This window comes from Dama dama, chromosome 28 (assembly GCF_033118175.1).
Source record: "Dama dama isolate Ldn47 chromosome 28, ASM3311817v1, whole genome shotgun sequence".
NCBI classification, from domain to species: domain Eukaryota; kingdom Metazoa; phylum Chordata; class Mammalia; order Artiodactyla; family Cervidae; genus Dama; species Dama dama.
In genome coordinates this window covers 25837608-25862876 of record NC_083708.1, presented here as the reverse complement: position 1 = coordinate 25862876, position 25269 = coordinate 25837608, and the positions used below count along the sequence as shown (strand labels likewise).

Genomic DNA, 25269 nt, shown 5'->3' with positions numbered 1-25269 from the left:
ATCTCAGTTTCTGTCTGGGTTCAGCCAAGGGTTGGCATTGGCAGGGAAGGGGAGAGTGGAAAGAGAGCATAGTGCATGCATTATTCTGTCCATGGGATTTCCCAGGCAAGAATACTGGGAGTGGGTTGCCATTTCCTTCTCCAGGGGATCTTTCTAACCCAAGGATCGAACCTGCATCTCCTGCAATGCAGACAAGTCTCCTGCACTGGAGGTGGATTCTTTACCAACTGAGCCACCAGGGAAGGCCCATTCCCTTCCTGCTTCAGTGCAAAGCTCTGGCAGTAGCTGTGTCCCTCCAGGACTGTGGCTTCCCTCTAGATGGTCCTCCCCCACACCGCCTCCCCCATGCTCACTAGGCTCCAGAAAATTCTTCCCTTGTCTCTTTGGTCCTAGGAGTGGCAATGACTTCCCACTACTTCTGCTTCTAGGGACCTGCCAGTCCTTTGTTCAAATCCCCCTGCACCTCTTCAGTCATATTTTCATTTATATATACATAGAGTAAAAAGTCAATAAAATGTGCTTAAGCTCCCTTCTAGTAAAGACAATTTGATATTTTTTTTCCGTCTATAAAAATGTTTAAAGCTTTGCCATGGAAGTGTGGTTAGCATGCTGCTCTGCTCCTCAGCTTTCCCTCGACACCGTCACTTTAAGTTGACAGTATTTACAAATCGAGAGTCAGATTGTGCATCTGCCTGGCAAGATCCGTTTAGCTCATGACACACACTGAATTCTCTTGGCAGTAATGCACCATGAATGTCAGGAGCTGAGAGAAAACAAGTGTCGTTTCTTAAAGGATTGTTGCTAGCACAGATTTGTGAGGGAGATAAAGATGGCATTCTTGATTCTGGTTTGAAGAAGCCATTTGTGGGGATGGATCACTTAGGAGGTTGGGATTGACATAGACACACCGAGTGAGTCAAGTCGCTTAGTCCAACTCTTTATGACTCCGCGGACTGTAACCTCTCAGGCTCCTCCGACCGTGGGGTTTTCCAGGCAAGAATACTGGAGTGGGTTGCCTTTTCCTTCTCCAGGGGATCTTCCTGACCCAGGGATCGAACCCAGGTCTCCTGCATGGCAGGCAGATGCTTTACCCTCTGAGCCAGCAGGGAAGCTGGTACAGACACACTACTATATATGAAGTAGATAATCATCAAGGACCTACTGTATAGCCTAGGGAACTCTACTTAATATTCTGTAATAACCTAAATGGTAAAAGAATCTGAAAAAGAATGTGTGTGTGTGCTTAGTCACTTCAGTCGTGTCCGAGTCTTTGCAGCCCAGCGGACATTAGCCCACAAGGCTCCTCTGTCCATGGGATTCTCCAGGTGTGAACGCTGGAGTGGGTTGCTGTGCCCTCCTCCAGGGGATCTTCCCGACCCAGGGATCAAACCCGTCTCTCCTATGTCTCCTACGTTGGCAGGCGGGCTCTTTACCACTAGCACCACCTGGGAAACCCCTTAAGAAGATCAGATGTGTACGTATAACTGTATCACTTTGCCATACACCTGAAATTAATACCATATTGTAAGTCAACTAAACAAAAGTTTTTAAAACAGGAAAGCCATCTTAAACAGAGAGTGTTATATATGTGTCCACTGAAAAAAATGTATCATGCTCAATTACGATGCAAGGCCTAATAGTTTTATTAGAATGCATTTGTATCTCTAGTTTCTAATGAGGTGCTTTGCTGAAATTGTTCTTTGTTTCCTTTCTTGACACATAAATTAGCCATAACATTTTACAGAGCCTTTCCTTGTGCATGAAACTTCTAACAACAAAAGCCAAATATTGAAATTCATTTGAAATTTTAGCCTATATCTGACCTTAAAAAATAAAAAAAAACTACAATAGTTGTAATATTAGAGGCTCATAGCTCCCGTGAATTGACCTGCCATAGGATTGAGAACTGTTTGTTTTTTTCACTTTATCATATCACCCCTTGGATCTTTAGCACAAGAGGCAAGTGAAGAATCATTTCTTTTTGATGACCTGCTAAATAGTGGGTAAAAGTAAGCCAAGTCTGGTGTTCATTGTAAAATGTTCTGTAAGATGTTAGGACTGTGCATTTCTCACCTACTTTATTCTGTATTCCTACCTTGCCATATTTACCCATTCAGAACTGTAAGGCAGTGGTCCCCAACCTTTTTGGCACCAGGGACAGGTTTCGTGGAAGACAATTTTTTCCATGGACCAGGGGGAGGTGGATGGTGTGGGGATTTACATTTATGTGCAGCTCCACCTCAAGTCATCAGGATTTAGATCCCAGAGGCTGGGGACCTTTGCATTAAGGAAACTCCATGCATTAGTCTGTATGTGTGGAAGTGTAAAAGTGTCAGTTGCTCAGTCATGTCTGACTCTTTGTGACCCCATGGACTGTAGCCCTCGAGTCTCCTCTGTCTGTGGAATCCTCCAGGCAAGAATACTGGAGTGGGTCACCGTTCCCTCCTCCACGGGATCTTCCAGATCCAGGGATCGAACCCGGTTCGCCTGCAGAGCAGGTAGTTCTTTACTGTCTGATCCACCCTGTGCAGCTCCACCTCAGACCATCAGATATTAGATCCCAGAGACTGGGGGCCTTTGCTGTAACAGGATCCCATGCACTAGTCTACATGCGCATAAATTCTTTCTACAGAATGCCTGCCAAGTGACCATTCACACACTGAAGGCTTCCATTGTCAGGGAACCTGCTACTTATAGAATCATTCCCTTCCGTTTTGAAAGATTCATTGTTACCTTCAGGCTGAGATCTCTTTCTCCTGCTTTACCTGTTGGTCACAGAGAATACTCCCGTTTTCTCATGTACACTCTGTACTTAGAAGGCCCTCTGGTATCTCTGTGAGAGGTTAGTCTTTTGTGTTGTCTTCCGAGTAGGGCGTCCTTCTGAAAACTGGATGATGTCATCCTGCCGTGGCTAGGGAGTTTGGGTTTATACAGATCGGAGCAGAATCTTCCAGGACTTCATATTCGTCTATGAAGAGGTGGGTCCTCATAGACTCAGATACTCCACTGGGTCTTGCTTTATAGGTTTAGAGGAAGAGTTTGTAAATGCTTAAAGATGTTTCCAGGCAAGAAGGATTAGTATAGAACAGTGATTCTCAAATTAAAGGAAGGAGGAAGGACTCTCTTCAAAGGACAGAATCCCTATTCCCAAGTTCCAATATACTGTCCTAGAAAAGCTTGCCTCTCAGTTAAAAACAGAAGTTAGTATTGAAGTGAATGTGTGTACATGCATGCTAAGTCGCTTCAGTTGTGTCTGATTCTTTGCAACCCTAGGGCCATAGCCCATCAGGCTCCTCTGTCTGTGGGATTTTTCCAGGCAAGGATACTGGAGTGAGTTGCTATACCCTCCTCCAGGGGATCTTCCCAATCCAGGGATGGAACCCGAGTCTGTTATGTCTGCCTGCATTGGTAGGCAGATTCTTTACCATTAGCTCCACCTATTGTGCAATAAATTTGTGTGTTGCTTGTGTGAAAGGAGCCTGAAAACCAATAAGAGGAAGATGGGTAAGGTGATTTATATGAATAATCACTATCTCATTTAGGTTATCTTGTCATGTGTTATTCTGCATTTTTGTCCTTATTTAGTACCTAACCTTTAGGAAAGTTTCCCTTTCATTTTCCACTTTAATTTAAGCTGTACTGTGAGAAATTAATGGAAGGGTCACTTGGCCGTGTTTGGACCATGTTCAAGGAGCAGTGCCTCATGGAGCTATGTATTATTGGCATTGCAGTCATGGTGAGAATCCCAAGGAGCAGGTAAAATCTTAGGGATTAAAAATCAAAACAAGAAGTCAAGTCATCATTCCATGTAGAGACCCTTCCCCCGCTGCCACTCCTGCTATAAGATTTGATCTTAACAGGGAGCAGATTGTGCTTCCTTGAAAGCATTTAAAGCCATGCGTTGCAGACTTCTTTTCTCCTCTCTGTAATACTCAGCACCTCCTCACAATCTCCTCCTCTTCAAGAAAACCACTTTAAGTTGTTACGGAACTTTTTCACTAGTGGTAAAGAACACACCTGCAAATACAGGAGACTCAAGAGTTGTGGATTCAATCCCTGGCTTGGGGAGATCCCTTGGAGAAGGGTATGGCAACCCACTCCAGTATTCTTGTCTGGAGAATCCCATGGACAGAGGAGCCTGGCAGGCTATGGTCCATGGGGCCGCAAAGAGTCGGACACTACTGAAGTGACATTTATAATTATGAGATGTCTCAATTACTTACATATATATTGATTAGTTTCTTTCGGACACGCTAGTCTGACAGCCATAAGTTGTATATGGTTCATATGAGAAGTTTCTGGACCACGGTGTGCTTTGAAAAACACATCAGGAGTATAGCAACCTTAATGTAAAGCTGATTGGACTCTGTTTATTGGGCACATTGGCGTGATTCAGGGTTGAGCCAGATGAAGTGATACCTCTTTTCAGGTTCCACTATTTCCCCAGTGCACTGTGTTCGCTCAGGCCTCGGTGGCAGCTCCGGTTGGACTCGCTGCCTGCACTGTGATCCCATAACTTGTCCCAGTGACACCTCACTTGTCTTTCAAGGCCTTATTCTTTCTGACTTCTACCCTTTGGCCCTTCCTTGAGGCAATTTTCCCATGGCTCGCTTCCAGTAGTTATCACTGGAGGCCCAGGCTTCCACTCCAGTAGTTATCACATGGTTTTATAGCTCTTCAGGTTGATATTTTTCTACGTTCGTTAATTTTTTTGAGAACAGTGTTTCCATTCTTTCTGATGTGTCTAAAATCAGTGCACTCAGTATCTGTTATTTGAAGGTGCTCAGTAAGTATTTGTTGAATGGAAAATGAATTGATGAGTGTTTCATTATCGAGTATTTGTCTTAATCTGAAGTTCTGTTAACAATAAAGCAAATTCTTCTTGGAAAACCAAGTTAATTCATATTGGCCATGCTACATTTATACATGGATGTTGTCTAATATTTTGAGTTTGATAAGTAAGGATTTTGTGATTTACTTAAAATAACTATGTATATAGGACTGTATAGTATTTCATCAAGAAAAAACTTTTCTAGGATGCTCTTTGGTTTTGAATTTTGTATTTATTTTGTGGGTTATTTCCTTATTGGCATGGTGAACTGTTAAGAGAAAATACCATTTGCTTAGGGCAGGTGGGTTGGTTTAATTTGTCCTCAGAGTGTCATTGTAGCCCAGGATTCTAGAAAAGCTAAGGAAAGTCAAAAGTAAAAATATGTAATATAAGGTTCTTTTATTTTTCATGGATTATGGAACGAGTTAATGAAGATTCCTGTCTCTGATAACTTGATTTTTAAATTTCTTGTAGCCTTGCCTGTTGTAGAAGAGTTACACGTTAATCATGATGTTTTGTAAAATGTCATGTGGATATAATATTTAGTAAACTTCATCCGGTAATCTAAGACGGTAATAATACCATCTCAGCCATTGGTTGTAAATTAGACATGTTGGTTTTTCTTGGAATTCATGTGATGTTAGCTATTGTGCAATACTTGCTTTGTGCAAAATCATTCATTTTACAAAGAACTTACTCAAGTACCTACCATGTGCCAAAAGTTCTATGTTACTTAACTCAGGAAATACAGAATGAATGAGAAGCCAGCCTTTGCCCTCTGTGACCTTGTAGCCTGTTAGGGAGATTAGACAGCTACATGTCTAATGAAATTCTACAAGATACCAAAACTGGTTGGGAGAAATAGGGAAGACATCCTGAAGCAAGTAGCATTTGATCCAGTAAAGGTTTCAATAGATTGTGTTCACTGGACTTTTTCCAGTTACAAGAAGCAGGGCTGTGATCTCTCTTAAGCTCCATCACGTAATGTATTTTAGGATAAAGCTGCAGGGAAATAGGAAGGACAAGAAAGCAGTCCAAGCTGCACCCACCCCTGCGGGCCTCATGGAGAACTGGACCCTAGCTCTGGGAGCATGAGAGCCCCTCAGTTGTGTTATTAGAAGTGAATGTCTGTTGTTCCCTTCTCTGTGATCTGTGCTGTGGTCACTCAGGTTTTCTCTGTCTTTGCCTATATAGCAAGGGTAGAGTGCTTGTGTATGTATCCCTGCTTTCGCTCCTCGAGAAAAAAAAAAATCTGGCTTGGCTAACCTCTGTTCACCAGGCAGCATGCTCTGCACAAAGCTCCTGCCAGCTGCCTCGTAGGTTGCTTGCCGGCCAGCAGATCCCTGCTTTTAGCTTAGGGACTCGTTCCTGGTGTGATCAGGTGTGGCCACTGCGATGGGGTCACATCCTATAGAGCTGTGCGTCTCAAACTGTAACGAGGGGACCTTGTGAAGACACAGGCCGTGTTTTAGGAGGTCTGGGGTGGGACCTGGATTTTTGTCGGCCACAAGCTCCCAGGTGATGATGCACTACGCTTTGAGTAGTGTGGATCCAGCACGGCAACCTGTGTGTGAATATAATTACTCAGAAGGCAGGCACTCCACGTGGGAAGTCTGTGATTATGGGATGGCATTTTGTATGGAGGAAGATGCAGTGTTAATGTCTACAGGTGTTTCGTATGAGTCCAACTTTGAGTATGGTTAAGGTTGGAGTGAATAGGTCATCGTCAAACGAAAAAGTCAGTCTTTAAACAATTAAGGTGCAGCCTTTGAATAACAAGGTGGTTGGGATTGCCTGTTAGTCCTTGTATTATTTTAATCCGAAGTAAGTGAAGTGAAAGTCACTTCGTGTCCAACTCTTTGTGACCCCATGGACTCTAGTCCATGGAATTCTCCAGGCCAGAATACTGGAGTGGGTAGCCTTTCCCTTCCCTAGGGGATCTTCCCAACCCAGGGATCGAAGCGGGGTCTCCTGCATTGCAGGCAGATTCTTTACCAACTGAGCTATGAGGGAATCCAAAGTAAGGCAATAGTTATTTTCATGTTTTCAGTGAGAGACAGTAAGCAGGTGAATCTGAATTTGAGTCATTTATCTTCACTTGAGAACTTGGTGCAAAACTCCCTTCACAGTTTGCTGCCAAGCGTGTGTTGTCGGTGAGGACTGGCAGTAGGATCTGCAGTGAAACTTAGTTGTTTATTATGTGATGCTGGAAGCCAGAATCCTGGGATGGACACGAAATACCTGATTCCTTATCATTCTGGTAGCTTAGGAGAACCATACATTTCTCATTGTCGTCATTAGAGATCTGTAGATAAGATAGTTCAGCATCAGTCACAAAGATCCTTGAGCCATTATAGTGTCTGACATCCTTTGAGTTAATCCCAGTTTCAAGGCACATGTTACAGTAATTCTTTGGCTATTCATTTCATAAATATAATCTAAGACTGGCATTAAAAACCAACAAGGTTTTTTATTTTTAATTTAACAATGGTAGAGTTCAGTAATTTAGAATTGTGTATAATGTCTAATAGAAGAGAACTAAATTAAATATTCAGGCCCTCTTTCATAGTGGCAGAAGCAAGAGGTAAAGTGAATCTTCTTTACTTCCCCATTCATTCATTATATTAAAAAATTATATTCATATAGACCCCATATGATGTTTACATGTGTTCTTCATTGTTTTCAGTGATCATTTTACATTGTTTTATTACATTTATTATTATTACAATGTTTTATTACATTTATTATTACATTGTTTTATAATATTGTTTATAATATTGTCATATTACATTATTTATTACATTACTCATTCTTCTTACTTTAAGAATAAATTAATTTAATTTTAATGATCAGAAAAGGCAAAAATGGTTATTTTAAATAACTAAAAATTATCTCTTAAAAGACACAAGAGGTTTCCTAATTTATCTGCGTAAAATCTTGAAAGGGATTTTCAAAATTAACCTTATATTTTTAGTGTTATAGAATTCTAATTTACTGATTAGATTAACCACATGACTTTCTTTAACTTTGACATTTTAATTTTCAATCATCAAAGCAAGAATGCTGTTTAGTATGAGGAAGTGTTTTAACACAATGAAAAGAATGCTGGCCTTGGAGTCACAGGTTTACTTGCTGTGTTTCTCTGGGCAAGTTATTTAATCTTTGTGAGCATTAGTTTCCTCATCTGTAAACTTACAGTGTTCATACTGACTTTGGTGCATTAGTTTGTTGATAAAAATAAATAATGCATGTAATGCAACAGAATAAACATTATCATATAACAGCATTTTAATAAATATACATGAAGATTTTAAAAAATTGATGACAAAATGCTCTTTTCTTTTGCAATCAAGTTAAAAGCAAAAGTATTTTTATTACTCATTTTTGCACAGGAAGAACATTATCTATTCTTGACATAGGTGAATACAGCAGTGCTTAGAGTTATAACAGAAGAGTTGACTGTAATTGGCATTCAGTTACCCTATAGATTGGAACCACTGTTTTCAAAAAAAGAAAGTAGTGACATGGTGTACAGTTTACCAAAAGACTTGCTAACTCATCTTCAAAGTATAGTCAGTAAATTCACTGATGCCCAGTGAAGGAAGAAGCAGGAGTACAAGGAGAAAAGTCAGTTATCGTTATTTATAGTGAGACATTTTATTAATCACTTTAATCAAACAGAGATAGAAAAGTCAAGTTCTGCCCATATGTTTCTACAGTGAGGACCAGAAATATGGTTTGAGAGTAGGATACTCCATTGTTATTCAAAACGCAGGAAGTCAGATAAAATGTCTTTCTTGTCAAGAGGAAGACAGATATTTTTAAAACATACACATGCATTCTATACACCTCTGCATAGTGACCATACAAAGACATCTTCTGATAGTTTCCTAGGTACAGGCCACAAGACCACCATACATATAGTTTTCTAGTAAGATCCTTTGTATTATTTTTATAATTAATCTCCCTTATATGAATAGCAAACCAGGGATATCCACTATCATAGCAAATGCTGGTGTAGTGGTTCATTTGCTGGTGTGTTTTTTATTTGATGAAACAGCTTGGGTAGGGGGGAGGGGCTTTGATTTTATAAAAGTGAGTGAAGCCAAGAGCAGTGGAAATGCCTGGGAAACTGGTTCAAGGGCCAGGCAAGTTCAAGGGTGGTAGCCTGAGTGGGGATTCGGGGCATTTTGACCTTCAGATTTTACCTCTGTGCTTCAATCTGAGGGCTTTTCTTAAGGCCAAATTGATTTCCAAAACATCCCAAGTGTTTAATTCTACTGAGGTCTACAGACAGCCAGATCACCCAGGCCAAAGCCATTCTTTCCTCCTTTAATATAAGAATAGTCATATCTTACTGTAGTTTTGGTTTTATCCAGGGGCAGGGGGTGGGGGGAGGTATTTTAAATTTGGACCAATTACAGCCTTTCAGCTAATTTCTCCAAGCATCACCATTCTTATCTCCTTAGACACTTGAAATATGTCCACTAGTACTGAACGTTACTTTTCCTTACACAGATCCAGTGCCCCACTTGCCAATTCGTCTGGTGTTTTAAGTGCCACTCTCCTTGGCATGAAGGTGTTAACTGCAAGGAGTACAAGAAAGGAGACAAACTGCTGCGCCACTGGGCCAGCGAGATTGAGCGCGGGCAGAGGAATGCCCAGAAGTGTCCAAAGTGCAAGGTGAGACCGCCTCGGGGGGAAAGGGGTCACTGAGCAACCCTGTCTGCAGTGTCGAGGTGACTCTATGTGTGACTTTCCTAATGCAGGCCTGGGGGAAAGGAATACTTGCCGTTTCATTTTAGAAGAGTAATTATATAGCTAAAATGAAGATTTTATGTAGAAATAGTATATATTTTTATTCACATTATATTTCAAAATTTAAGGAGTCTACATGTAAACTATGGGTCTTAAACTTCAAAATGCTTATTTCCCATTTAAAAGTGGAAATTTAAAAAAATGGAAATTTTTATATAGGAAAAAACTCATATGAAAAGTAGATAAAGTAGTATTTCTAGTTTACATTAGTGAACTATACTATAATCACTTCTCAGTTAGGTAGGCTCTGAATCCTTGTAAGCCTTTGTTTGTTTGTTCGTTTCTCTCTGCCATTGCTAATCATTTTAGGATTATATTAAACTGGCCATTTCCTTTTTTAGTAAATCTGGTGAGGGAGAAGCTAAAAGCTTCAGGTCTTTATGGATCCAACTTTTCAATTTTCTCTTGACAATCATGCAAATAACCAAGAGTTAGCAGGCATTTGAGCAGAGACCTAGATGTTGAAAGTCAACTGTGCAGCCAGCCAGGGAAAGGAATTTCTCCTATAGAGAAACCAGCACATAAATCCAGCCAGAAAACTTTGGATTTGAGGCTTACCGGGTAGGGATCTGTTGAGGTTTTTGTCTTTCTAAAGCTCACTGCAGAAAATTAGATGTGTATATGTGTATATGTATATTCCACCATGTGTGGTTTTCATTTCTTGCCAAATTTGTTTTTGAAAATCATGTCTAAACTGGGCTCAAATTTTCTTTCAAGAATAATTTTGTCATTTCTTTCAGGAGAACTTAGCACCAAGGTAAAGGAAATTTGAATTATCAGAAAAATTTTAAAAATTAGCCATGTGAACCCAACTTGAAGTAGCATAAGTATATTCTGAAGCTTATAGATGAAAAAAAAAAATATATGCACAGATTGACTACACCTACGTCACATACTAGTTTATACGTATATTAATAGTAAAGCATTGCCTAAAATAACATGTTGTGTTCTTAGCAACTGGAAGAAAACTTTGAAATAGTTTGGATGGCCTGGTCCTATTAAAAGTGATATCTATGTATATCTGAGTTAAAAAGCTTCTTTTGTTTGTCTGTAGAAGGCAAATCCATCTACAGTTACCCCTTTGGTTTTAAGACTGTTTCAGATTGCTGCGTCAATTGCTCTGTACACTTATTTTTCACCCATTGAAGAACAATGGCAGAATGAGGCCTTTCCTCCTTCCTCCTGCCTTTTCAGTTTATTCAGAGCTACTGCTCCGTTTCAAACTAAATAAAGGCCAGTGGGAATTCAGGAGCCTTGTTTAAGTCATTCTACTTGACACTTTGTTCATAATACTTTATATTTCTCTGAAAAGCTGTGAAACAATTGCCGGTTGGCCTGGCTGGCAGAATGGGTTCTCAGTGAAGAATACTGCAACATTACATGTTAGGGATGTTCTGAATGAGTTGAGGTAGTACATAAAGACATATGTTTGTTACTGTAATCCTTCAGTCCAACATTAAATGGACTCTGATTTACTGAAAGAAAAAGCACCCAGCTGTAAGGAATTTACTGAATGCACTGACGGTTCCCCACAGTTTTAACAAATATAAACAGTTAAGAGAAAGCATACATGCTGGTTTTCTTTTGAAATAATAGCTAAAAAGTTGAGGTTTTAAAAGGAATTATGTTTTGATTAAATGAAGGGAAAGGGGCCAAAGAACCATGGAATGAGTTTACATTCATTCCATGTGTAGCAGAGAACCCACTTTCTGGTGAGATTCAGGTTCCATGAAATTTGTGTCAGGTTACATCATATTTTATGACTTGTTTTGAATACAGATAGTTTTAGGGTTTTTTAAAGCATGTGACTTTAAAATTTTGTATTTTCTTAATTCTGATTTTGTTGTTGTTCTTGGGCCATAAAATTTTATTTTTGCTCATGAAACCTCTCTAAGAGTAGAAATCCACAGGGAGATATTACTCAGTGAATTAATACTTTCTTTTATGGGCCAAAGCTTTATTTTCCTAAATAGTCTTTTAAGATTTATAAATGAAAAAGGAAGATGCTAGGAGCTTATGAAAAAAATTTTCGTATAGTGCTTCCAGGTGAACAAAACAATTATCATACATTTTCATGTGAATATGTTTTTATTAATGATAATCAAATGTGTTTAAAATTTTGTTGGGACCAAAGTATATTTATATACCCTGCATGGGTATATTAGATTGATCCATAATTTTAATAATTATTTTGATTTTTAAGTGATTTTTTTCATAAAGGTCATGTAACATACGATAGAAATTTGGAAAACAGAGAAAGAGAATTCACCACGCTAGTACACTCACTATTAACATATCAGTGTTTCTTTGCTCTTTCCCCTATTTAGGTAACTTTAAAAAAAAAATCGTTATATGGGGATAATTTGGTATCCCTTGTTTTTTCCATTTAACTTTTCAAACCATTCTTATGTTACCGAGTAGTTTTTATAACATACATTAAGTGAAAGAAAGTGAAAGTGTTAGTTGCTCAGTCAGGTCTGACTCTGCAACTCATGGGTTGTAGACTGCCAGGCTCCTCTGTCCATGGAGTTCTCCAGGCAAGAATACTGAAGTGAGTTCCCATTCCCTTCTCCAAGGGATCTTCCCAACCCAGGGATCGAACCCAGGTCTTCTGCGTTGCAGGCAGACTCTTCACCCTCTGAGCCACTAGGGAAGCCCAACATTTATTAACTATGTAATATTTGCTTAAATATCCTCCACCTATTAGATACCAAAGCTGGTTTTGTTTGGGTTTGGGATTTTTAAAAAATATATCCCTATATTATAATTTGTTAAGGATATTCATGTGGAATATATATATTTCCATATTTTGTACCTTTTCTGAAGATAGAATCACTAGGTTAAAGGATATCAATATATTGAATATTTGGTACATATTGCCAATTTGTTTTCTAAAAAGATTGAAACAATTTATCACCAGAAAAGCTTGAAAAACTATTGCTGTGTGATCATTTCTTATTATTTAGCATTTCAAGTATTTTTAAATGCTTATTTAACACTTTAAAAATACTTTGTTCTTATATTTTGAATTGAGTATGTTTTTTAAAATATGTACTTTAAAAGAGAGCTGGACACATTTTCAGTCCCTTTTACCCAATACTTTGGGGCAAGCCAGTTTAAAGCCAGCAGGAAGTTAAAGTAAAGAAACAGTTATATTAAATATGCATATATAAAGTAAGTATATCTCTTCAAAAATATTCCTTAAATATTGCAATATGTTAATATTATTAAAAATGGGTGATAAATTCATGCATGTCTATTACACCATTATCTTTAATTTTTAAATGTTGGAAATAGTTCATGATTAAAAATAAATAAAACCTAACAAGGGAACAGAAGAACTCTAACATCAGATTTCTAGAGCTGCTTACACATCTGTATTTGCCCCTGCAATCTCTAAGGATGTGACTGTTGCATTTTCATTTTCTTCCTCACATTAAAGTTAAACTTTTCTCAGAATACTTGGTTTACTAAAGCAAACTTTGGGTACTATTTCTTAAAATGGTTAGCTTTTTTTAAATTGGAAAATTTAACCATCCCTGCTGCAAATTACCTTCTTCCTTAATGTCAGATAAGAGAAATATTTATGTAAATATTTATATAACTTGGCACAAATACAGTCATAGCCAACAAGATGACAGGCAGCTGACCACTTGAATTTTTCTCTTTCATAAATAACCACGTATCTCTATTTAGGACATTTTACAAAGCCTTGAATAGAGAGAATTAATTAGGAAGTTATACATGTCATAGGCTAATATATAAGTAATGTGATTTATGAATTAAGGGTAATTAAGTCATTTATTTTTTTTCAGTTCAGTTCAGTTCAGTCGCTCAGTCGTGTCCAACTCTTTGCGACCCCATGGACTGCAGCACACCAGGCTTCCCTGTTCATCACCAGCTCCCAGAGTTTACCCAAACTCATGTCCATTGAGTCGGTGATGCCATCCAACCATCTCATCCTCTGTCATCCCCTTCTCCTCCTGCCTTCAATCTTTCCCAGCATCAGGGTCTTTTCAAATGAGTCAGCTCTTCACATCAGGTGGCCAAAGTATTGGAGTTTCAGCTTCAACATCAGTCCTTCCAATGAACACCCAGGACTGATCTCCTTTAGGATGGACTGGTTGGATCTCCTTGCAGTCCAAGGGACTCTCAAGAGTCTTCTCCAACACCACAGTTCAAAAGCATCGATTCTTCAGTACTCAACTTTCTTTATAGTCCAACTCTCACATCCATACATGACCACTGGAAAAACCATAGCCTTGACCAGATGGACCTTTCTTGGCAAAGTAATGTCTCTGCTTTTTACTTTTTAGGTTGGTCATAACTTTCCTTCCAAGGAGTAAGCGTCTTTTAATTTCATGGCTGCAATCACCATCTGCAGTGATTTTGGAGCCCCCCAAAATAAAGTCAGCAACTGTTTCCACTGTTTCCCCATCTGTTTGCCATGAAGTGATGGGACCGGATGCCATGATCTTAGTTTTCTGAATGTTGAGCTTTAAGTCAACTTTTTTACTCTCCTCTTTGACTTTCATCAAGAGGCTTTTTAGTTCTTCACTTTCTGTCCTAAGGGTGGTTTCATCTGCATATCTGAGATTATTGATATTTCTCCTGACAGTCTTGATTCCAGCTTGTGCTTCATCCAGCCTGGCATTTCACATGATGTACTCTGCATATAGGTTAAATAAGCAGGGTGGCAATATGCAGCCTTGACTTACTCCTTTCCCAATTTGGAACCAGTCTATTGTTCCATGTCCAGTTCTAACTGTTGCTTCCTGACCTGCATACAGGTTTCTCAGGAGGCAGGTCAGGTGGTCTGGTATTCCTGTCTCTTTAAGAATTTTCCAAAGTTTATTGTGATCCACACAGTCAAAGGCTTTGGCATAGTCAATAAAGCAGAAGTAGATGTTTTTCTGGAACTCTCTTGCTTTTTCAGTGATCCAGTGGATGTTGGCAATTTGATCTCTGGTTCCTCCGCCTTTGTTAAAACCAACTTGAACATCTGGAAGTTCACAGTTCACATATTGCTGAAGCCTGGCTTGAACAATTTTGAGCATTACTTTGCTAGTGTGTGAGATGAGTGCAATTGTGTGATAGTTTGAGCATTCTTTGGCACTGCCTTTCTTAGGGATTGGAATGAAAACGGACCTTTTCCAGTCCTGTGGCCACTGCTGAGTTTTCCAAATTTGCTGGCATATTGAATGCAGCACTTTCACAGCATTATCTTTTAGGATTTGAAATAGGTCAACTGAAATTCCATCACCTCCACTAGCTTTGTTCGTAGTGATGCTTCCTAAGGCCCACTTGACTTCACATTCCAGGATGTCTGGCTCTAGGTGAGTGATCAACCATCATGATTATCTGGGTTGTGAAGATCTTTTCTGTACAGTTCTTCTGTGTATTCTTGCCACCTCTTCTTAATATCTTCTGCTTCTATTAGGTCCATACCATTTCTGTCCGTTATTGTGCCCATCTTTGCATGAAATGTTCCGTTGGTATCTCTAATTTTCCTGAAGAGATCTCTAGTCTTTCCCATTCTATTATTTTCCTCTCTTTCTTTACACTGATCACTGAGGAAGGCTTTCTTATCTCTCCTTGCTCTTTGGAGCTCTGCATTCAAATGGGTATATCTTTCCTTTTCTCCTTTGCTTTTCGCTTCTCTTCTTTTCACAGCTATTTATAAGGCCTCCTCAGACAGCCATTTTGCCTTTTTGCATTTCTTTTTCTTGGGAATGGTCTTGATCCCTGGCTCCTGTACAATGTCACGCATCTCCATCCACAGTTCATCAGGCACTCTGTCTATCAGATCTGGTCCCTTAAATCTATTTCTCACTTCCACTGTATAATCATAAGGGATTTGATTTAGGTCATACCTGAATTGTCAGTGGTTTTCCCCACTTTCTTCAATTTAAATCTGAATTTGGCAATAAGGAGTTCATGATCTGAGCCACAGTCAGCTCCTGGTCTTGTTTTTGCTGACTGTATAGAACTTCTCCATCTTTGGCTGCAAAGAATATAATCAATCTGATTTCAGTGTTGGCCATCTGGTGATGTCCATGTGTAGAGTCTTCTCTTGTTTCTTATTTCAAGGTCAACATATTTCCTATTTGTAGGAGGTAGGACACTTCTCTTTTTTTTTTTTTTTTTTTTAAAGAAATGCCAAGACATGAACAGGGAGTGCTGAGTTCTAATATGACATCTTATTTTACTCATAAAATGCCTTTGTACAGTGCTCTGTCTTTCTTTCTGGTGTTAGCACAGCAATCATCATAGCAATACTGTCTACATCTACTGCTATTAATTACATATTACTCTCCATTGCCGTTACACAGTTTTATTAGTTATCTCAGCAAACCCTCAAATGTGATACTAAGATGCTAACTTCCAGTGTGCCATCCAGATCTTAATTATTAAATGCTTTTTGAGGAAGCGAAGATGTTTCACAGGAGGAGAAGTGGTCGGCAGAGGAAGAGATGGTTGGATGGCATCATCGACTCAGTGAACATGAGTTTGAGCAAACTCCAGGAGATAGTGAAGGACAGGGAAGCCTGACGTGCTGCAGTTCATGGGTCTCAAAGAACTGAATGCGGCTTAGTGACTGAACAACAGTGACAGTAATAATAAAATAATAGTCCAATAGCGTGTGAGTTACGTTTATTGTCTCATTTAACTCTCTAAGGAAAGTTGTGAGAAAGATACAGAGACAGTTTCAGAGAGGCTAAGTAACTGGGCCAAAAGGCAGGCAGAGAAAAGTGAATTATATTCATCCATAATTTATTATGAATTTGAAATTAAAGGAATTTACTTGTCAAGATATTTCCCTTCAGATATTTTATTCTCCCAAATTCTATAAAAGGCTGCTCTGGGGAAAAAAATGTATTGATTCATGGAAATGATTAATTTCCTCCTGTTCATATCAAATTAGCACACATCTCTGTCTATGGGTTCTTATATCTGAGCTACAGCTGTGTAGCCTGTGGTTGCTAAGGAAAGAATTTAGAATATTAATGTTGGATTTTTTAGAGAATCCTGCAGATCTCTGGCACTTCATGTGGCACTGCAAAAGTATGTTCAGGGGCTGGTGACTGCTTTTAGGTAGTGCCTGTTATAGAGGATAAAATAGCTTTTCCTTGACCACTAATCACCCACTTTAACTCTCCAGATTGCTTAACATCACTAACTTTGATGCAGTAGTTATCACTGGCACTGTTTTCTTGAAGTGCCAAAATCTCAACATTAGTTGTGAGAAGAGCCTGATTGTTTGGTGGCAGATATTTTCTAGGATATAAACTGTATTGCATCCATGGCCCATTTTTTATGACTAATAACTTTGATGTTGATAAGCTGCCCGAGATTAAATGTATAATGTTAGTACATACAGCATTTCATTAAAAATCAATATATTGTCCTAATTTTAATATGTGATGGTTTAGTTGCTAAGTTGTGTCTGACTCTTGCCACCCCATGGAGTATAGCCTGCCAGACTCCTCTGTCCATGGGATCCTCCAGGCAAGAATACTGGAGTGGGTTGCCATTTCCTTCTCCAGGGCATCTTCCTGACCCAGGAATCAAACCCGGGTCTCCTGAATTGCAGGCAGGTTCTTTCCTGACTGAGCTATGAGGGAAGCCCCATTTTTTAAAAATATAGAATAACAAATAAATATATATAAACAAAATAATATAGAATAACAAATATATTCACCTGTTGTTATTCTTATAGAATAGTAGAATAGAATAACAATAGTGAATATTTCAACATGTAAATGTTCAGGTACCATGGCATTAAAAGACAAGAAGAAGCAATCAGATTTTTGAACCCATTTAAATGGGCTCACAAATTTGGATTTAAGAAACCATGAAGGGACGCTTAAATATTATCAATACCTATCCTATTATTTGAAGACAAAATAGTATATTTATATGTGTGTATGTATGCTTATAAATGTACGCATATATACATATGAATACATGTGACTGTATTGCTAGAAAATTCAGGATACATTAAAACCACACATACATCTTTGAAACATATATAAAATGGAGTTAGAGTCTAAATCAATCAGTCTTTCTCAGTTTATGCTGTAGTTATATAGTAATTAGAAAATTATCTATTAAAACCATACAAACAATATTTTGTGTTTATGTGTAAGATGAAGTTAGGTTCCATGTTCATATATTTATAAACAGACTCTCTTATAGTCTAGTGTATTAGAAAATAATATGGATGGAACCTAATACTCTCCTGAGCAAGATGTCTGAAACATTAAGGAACAACCCAAAATGCCAGCATCAGCCACCTTTGTGACAACCAAACATCCCCTTACCAAAGAAATTCTGAAACATCTCCAAGGGGCTGAGAGTCCATGAGGAGAGCCTCTGATAGAGATGAGGGCTTCTGAGAGGCTTTCTAGTGAGCTGTGTAGACATAGAAGAGTGGAGTAAAAATCTGCCCGTTTTCTGTGTGGGTACCAATGGGGCCAGTTTTTCTAAAGGATCTAAAGCTTTCTATGATGGTTCATTTCCTTTCCTTTTCATTTCATTTCAAGCTTTAAAAATTGCTTTTTATTTCTGCAGTAAACTCAACTTAGATTCCAGACAGGGTACATGTTTTGCTGGTAGCAGCAGTCCGTAGGCAAATCAACAGTTTAGAGAGGTATGAGAAAAGATCTACATCCAAATGCATAAGGAGCATCTTCACTTGCTTGCCTTAATGGACTTCTCCAGCATAGTTCCCTCTGCTCTCCCCAAGATGGACCTTCTCATAGTTTCTCCATCTCCGTGAATGGCAACGCCAACCTTCTAGCTGCTCAAGTCAAGAATCTGACCTCATTCCCTCACACCCCACATACCATCAGTCATAAACTTCTATAGATTGTACCATCGAAATACATTCAGAATTTGACTGTATCTCAACACCCCCACTGTCACTAATCTGGTTCAGGACATCAACATCTTTTTCTCTCGAAGACTTTGGCCACAACCTCCTGATGGTTTCTTACTCTTCACAGTGTTCTTAACCCAGCAGCCAGAAGGAGACTCTTTAGACGTAAGGAGGATTACATACTCCCTGCTCAAAATCCTCCATGTCTCCCGTCTCACACAGAGCAAACGCTAGTCCTTACAGTGGCTATATGACACGTCACACTCTGCTCATACTTCCACCCCGTTATCCCTCTGACCTCATTTTCCACTTCCTTCGCCCTCCTTCAGCCGCCCTGCCTTCCTTGCTATGCTTCAGAAGCACCAGGGGTGTTCCCTTCTCAGGGTCTCCATACCTCCTCTTCCTTGGTCTGAAATATGCTTTCCCCAGATAGCTGCATGCCCAGCTCTCTCCCTTCATGTCTTTGAACAAAATTCAGCTTCTCAGTAAGCACTTTCTCCTACCTTATGCCTTTTGTCGGCTTTGTTTTCTTTTCTCCATAGCACTATATTGCTATCACTATTTAAAACAGTGGATATATTTTGCACTGTGAGAGCAGGGGTTTTGGTCTGTTTTGATCCTTGAGATACCATGAACATTTAAAAGCAGTGCTGGGCACTGCCCAGGACTAAATGGACAGCTGATGAATGAATGAATGCCATTTTACTTTACTCCTTGTATGCACTTTTAGTGAGACTCCATCACTGTGCTCTGTACAACATGGTTGTTTTTCTCATGAAACCCACATAAGGGAACACACGGAGGTTACACGGAAGATGACAGAACACGTTGCACTTCACTAGGGCTTTGCGTAGAGTTTTACAGATGAGTTCATGGTAAAGGGGATATCTGCATTCATCTTGGGGAGACCGGGGAGGGCTATGTTATTGAGAATTCCTGGGTGGATTTTGACATCATGAAAGGTGTCCAGGGGTGAGAGTGTAACACTTAAAGCAGAGGACACACAGTCAGGAAATGAGTGTTGTCTAGTGGAGCCACAAGCATTTTGTGGTTCCTTTAGAGTAAGATTCACAGAAGGAAGTGGTGAAAGGTGGGGTAACAGATACAAACAGAAGCCTGGGCCTTGCATGCAATATTAAGAAATTTGGATTTCATCCTCCAGACTGAAAAGTTGTAAACAAAGGAATGGTGTGGTATCCAATTTATATCAGTATTTTAGGTTGGTTGCTGCTGATCATGTGAAGGTAGTTGTAGACATCTGGAAGGAAATGCTGATTGTATGAGCTAAGGTAATGGTCAAAAGCTGGAGAAGAGGAGAAGGGCTCGATAAATATCCTGGGGCTGAAACTGTCTGATCTTGATAGATAGCTGGAAGTGAGAAGAGGATAATAACTAGATATTTAGCTTACGTATCTAAATGGATGGTGATGATACCATAAAAAGTGAAAGTGTTAGCTGCTCAGTCATGTCTGACTCAGCGACCCCATAGACTGTAGGCTGCCAGGCTTCTCTGTCCATGGGATTTTCCAGGCAAGAATACTGAAGTGGGTTGCCATTCCATTCTCCAGAGGATCTTCCTGACCAAGAGATTGAGCCTGGGTCTCCTGTATCGCAGGCAAATTCTTTACCATCTGGACCATGGTACCCAGATACCATAAGCTGAGATAAAGTAATGGAGATAGAGTTACTTTTGTTGTTGTTGGCTAGGGAACCTTGCAGTGATTATGAGTTTGGTTTTGCTTATTTGACTTTGAGATGGCTGTAAGGCATACAGGTATATATGACCCCCAAATAATTGCTATATGACTCTGCAGCCTAGGAGCGAGGTCTGCAGTGGTAATTTAAAAATGAAATCCAGTGGAGGGAAGTGGAGGCCATTTGAGTATGGAAGAGACTACGCAAAAAGTGTGTGCAAAGTGGTGATTCATGGATGGAATTAAGAGATAAGTGAAGAAATAGGAACCTAAGAGAGATAGGAACATCTGGGAAAAAAAGGTGGCATTGAAGCAAGAGTATATCAAAGGTCAGAGAGAAGTAGTGACCAACTGACTAAATGACACTGAGAAATACAGTAATATAAGAATTAAAAATGTATTCATTGGATTTGGCAATTAGAGGGCATGGATAATACTCACTTGTTCTTTTAATAACTAATGCATATTGAGAACATGCTGTGTGACAGGATCCGTGCAACTCCCTTTAATAAAATAACAAATGATGTATGTGACATGGACCCTTTCAGATCTTATCAACTGGGAGAGTAGAGAGTTTGAGCAGAGAGATGCATATAACTAAGAGGTTTAGAGACTGAGAAATACTGTGACAGGTCTAGTATAGGTTGCTTCTCATTTTATGGATGGTGTTGTTCAGTTGCTCAATTGTGTCCAACTCTTTGCAACTCCATGGATTGCAGCATACCAAGCTTCTCTGTCCTTCACTATCTCCCGAAGTTTATTCAAATTCATGTCCATTGAGGCGGTGATGCTATCTAATCATCTCACTTCATGTATCATTTCATGGATACAGTGCCCTGAATACACTGTTCTGGGAATGGTCTCCCCACCTCTGAGTCTTCTTAACTGGTGAACTTAACTTGTTCTTCATTTCTCAAATCAACTGACACTTCCTTAGACAAGCCTCTTCTGACCCTTAGATCAGATCAAGCTCCTTTTGTTAAGTACTCTCTTCACGCCTTATCCTTATCCTTCATAGCATTTATCATAGCTTATGAGTAGCTGTTTATTTGTACAACTTACCACGTCTATCAACTGGACCGTAAAGAAGGCAGAGTGCCAAAGAATCGATGCCTTTGAATACTGGAGAAGACTCCTGAGAGTCCCTTGGACAGCACGGAGATCAAACCAGTCAATCCTGAAGGAAATCCACCCTGAATATTCATTGGAAGGACAGATGCTGAAGCTGAGACTTCAATATTTTGGTCACCTGATGCGAACAGCTGACTCATTGAAAAAGTCCCTGATGCTGGGAAACATTGAGGGCAGAAGAAGAGGGCTTCAGAGGATGAGATGGCTGGATGGCATCACTCATGCAATGAACATGAACTTGGGCAAACTTTAGGAGATAGTGAGGGACAGGAAGGCCTGGCGTGCTGCAATCCATGGGGTCGAAAGGAGCTGGGCATGACTGGGTGACGGAACAATAACAGCAGCAACGTCAATACGTTAGACTAAAAGCTCCTTAAGGGCAGGAGCCATGTCGGCTTTTATCAGTGAGCAAATAAATATTTATTGAATTAATGAATGAACAACTATTTCCTGGAGAAACACAGTGGATCTGGATGTTTCAGTAACATGGGATTGCAGTCAACTGGGGAAGAATTAAGAAGTGAGTAAGAAAAGCAGTGAGAAGGGACTATTCTTTTAAGAAGCTTAGTTAAAATGGAAGGGTGAGGGTAATCATTGGCTAGAAGGTCATGTGGAATTAAAGGAAGGATTTATTAGGATGGGGAGACTTGTGAACTATTAGCAGGCTAAGTGGTGCACGGCCACAGAAGGGAAGGCGTAAAGATGAATGAGAAGGAGGGGAAAACAGACATCTGGAAATTTCTGAGGACATGAGGAATCAAGGGAAGTACGGTCAAGAAGAAGGAAGAAACTTAGGGGCTAATTTGTAGTACAGTTCTACTCTGAGGAATAAGAATTGGACAGTCTTCTCACTCTTCTTCAAAGAATGTGTCATCATAAATCAATCGTAAGACTGAATTATGTATGAAATTCCCTATAAGAAAGGAAACCAGTACATTCAGTTCAGTTCAGTCGCTCAGTCGTGTCCGACGCTTTGCGACCCCATGAGCCACAGCACGCCAGGCCTCCCTGTCCATCACCAACTCCCGGAGTTTATTCAAACCCATGTCCATTGAGTTGGTGATGCCATCCAACCATTTCATCCTCTGTCGTCCCCTTCTCCTCCTGCCATCAATCTTTCCCAGCATCAGGGTCTTTTCCAGTGAGTCAGCTCTTCGCATCAGGCGGCCAAAGTAGATTACATTAGAGGACAATTGAAGTTAGAGCATGGCTTTAAAAAACTAACATAGCAGGAGACACCAAATGATTTTGAAATCAACATCTCATTTATTTTTTACAGAACAGTTTACCAAAATAGAGGCAACCACAGTTGACACTACAGGATTCGTGCTGCTTATCTATCCTTTCCCTGTCTTTCTATTCCAGTTTTTGATAGTTGCTATTTTAGTTCTTTTGATTATCTTTCACCTTTAGATATGGTATAGAAACTTCTGTCCAGTGTCTAACAGTTTTAGGCATATATGAGGATCTAGTCCTCCTGCAATTCTTGCCACTTCTCTGTTTCCCATTTTCTGTAAGCTGTAACTTTGTTTTTGTATTGTCAAATTTAATAACCTCCACGTTCTATTCTAATGTTTACTACTTTTTTCCTAAAGAACGATTCTACTATTTGAAAACCAGTTGAGTGTTTATGTATCAAGAACGTATAATTATGGAACAAGGATTACATTTCCCTGTCTGTGGAATCACAACTTCTAGGAAACAAGCCCCTTGCATCTTTGTGAACTCTGTTACTCGATTATGCTGTAGTTTGTTATGCCTCATATTTGAACCTTACATGCCCTTTATTTTGTTTTGTTTTTCCTGAAAGTCCTTATTGTTTTTCTTCCTTCCTTATTGGGAATAGAAATACCCACTTTATTTATCATGCTATTTAATATTTAGTTCCTCATAAATTTTATTGCTTGTTGTATATTCCATTGTTATTTTTTCAAGACATTCTTGAAACCGGCTGACTTCCTGTTCTAAATTGGACTGATTGCTTTGGAACCCATTCTCTGAGATTTCTTACACCTTCTTTGTATGTGGTAACATTGTCCTTCTTGACTTGCACATTCACTTAATGAAGTGCTTCCTTAAGTCATGGCCCCAGAAAAGGCACAGAGGAGTCTTAGCATCTCTAGAATTGTTTCATTTTTGCCCTTATTATTGTTTATTTCACAATTGGGCAAATAATTCTAGGTACATGTTTTTAATCAGGTCTTTGAAGGCTTTGCATATATGTTTGCTTTTTAAAAATCCCAGTGTTGGGGAAACCTTGGTGGCTCAATGTTAGAGAATCTGCCTGCCGACTCGGGAGACGTGGGTTCCATCCCTGATGCAGGAAGATCCCACGTGACAGCCAAGCCCGTGTGCCACACTATTGAGCCTGCGCTCTGGCGCCCGGGAGCTGCGGTGCTGAGCCCACGTGCTGCCGCGACGGAAGCCGGTGCCCTGGAGCCCACCCCCTTCTGCAGTGAGGAGCCCGCACACTGCACCTGGAGTGCATCCCCCACGTACCACAGCTGAAGAAACCCGCACCCAGTGAAGACCCAGCATGGCCAAAAATAAAACTATTAAAAAAAATCCCTGTGTTGGGGAGAATTAGTATAGTGAGATAAGTAAGGAACTAAGAGTTAGTCATCGGATCTTCAAAACCTTCTCTCATAATTATTGTTTCTAATTCATGCCTCCCAATATCAAAGCCATTGAGGCAAATGCGTACATTAAAATCACTTTATACATAGACTAAATCTTACTGGGAACAGTAATAGATAACAGTTAATTTAGTTATCATTTTCCACTTAAAGGGTAAAATAAATCTTCCATTCTTGGTGAAAGTGGAGATAAATATTTGTGGGCAGATGTGTATTGATTTAGTTATAAAATGGGTTGGATATTTAGCAGTACATTGTTATTTTTCCACCTTAAAATTAAGTAGAATCTGTATGAAAATAAACAGCTGAATTCTAGTTCAATAGAACTAGAATTTAAGATAGTTTGTGGGCATTTTATTAAACTAAATGTAAACAGCTTGAAGAGGAGGGTACATACATTGATTAATGTCTTATTGCAGGTGTTCATATGTCCTGTAAAGAATGTCACAGGCTCAGAGGTGCTCCATGTTGTCTTTTCGATCTACCGCTACTATGTGGACCTAGTATCAAACTCATATTAAAGAAATATCTGGCATATCCTGAACATTTTATCTTATGACTTGTAAATATAGAGATATATAAGCAACATGTAGTGTTTAAATATTCAGCTCCTTATGTACCTGCCATCTTGATTTGGTATAGATGGAGAGAAGAAACCCTGTCTGTGATAACAAATCACATGATGTTTGTGGCTTATGGGTAGTCAGTTTAATCTAGTGGATTAGAAATAACTCATCTGTCTTACTCTGTCTCCATCTCTTAATTAAATACAGAATTTTGGTGCTGAATTACACTTGGGCAATTAGTTTGTATTTTAGCAGAGATAAACTGATGAATGTTTTGAAGCTATAATAAAAATATTTGTAAAGCTTCACTGAGAAATAAAATGGACTTTACATAAATGTAATTTACACCTACTTTTAAAAGCTTTGATGTTTTGAAAAGAGTGGGCACCTGATGCAAAGAGCTGACTCATTTGAAAAGACCCTGATGCTGGGAAAGATTGAGGGCAGGAGGAGAAAGGGATGACAGAGGATGAGATGGTCGGATGGCATCACCGACTCGATGGACATGGGTTTGGGTGAACTCCGGGAGCTGGTGATGGACAGGGAGGCCTGGCGTGCTGCGGTGCATAGGGTCGCAAAGAGTCGGACACGACTGAGTGACTGAACTGAACTGAACTGAACTGACCTTTAAAAATATATTCAGGGAACTCATTTAGCACATGAAATTTATCATCCTCTGGGTGTTAGAAGTTCAAAATTATGGCTTGCATAT

At 39.4% G+C, this 25269-nt stretch overlaps 1 protein-coding gene across 1 annotated transcript in view; it reads left to right on the top strand.

Moving 5' to 3' along the window:
• The window catches only part of RNF217 (ring finger protein 217), a 124743-nt gene that overhangs the window by 79402 nt on the left and 20072 nt on the right, over positions 1 to 25269 (top strand). The window contains exon 3 of the mRNA XM_061131939.1: positions 9350 to 9514. Within this exon, the coding sequence (XP_060987922.1) occupies positions 9350 to 9514 (165 nt within the window). The remainder of the gene's footprint in view (positions 1 to 9349; positions 9515 to 25269) is intronic.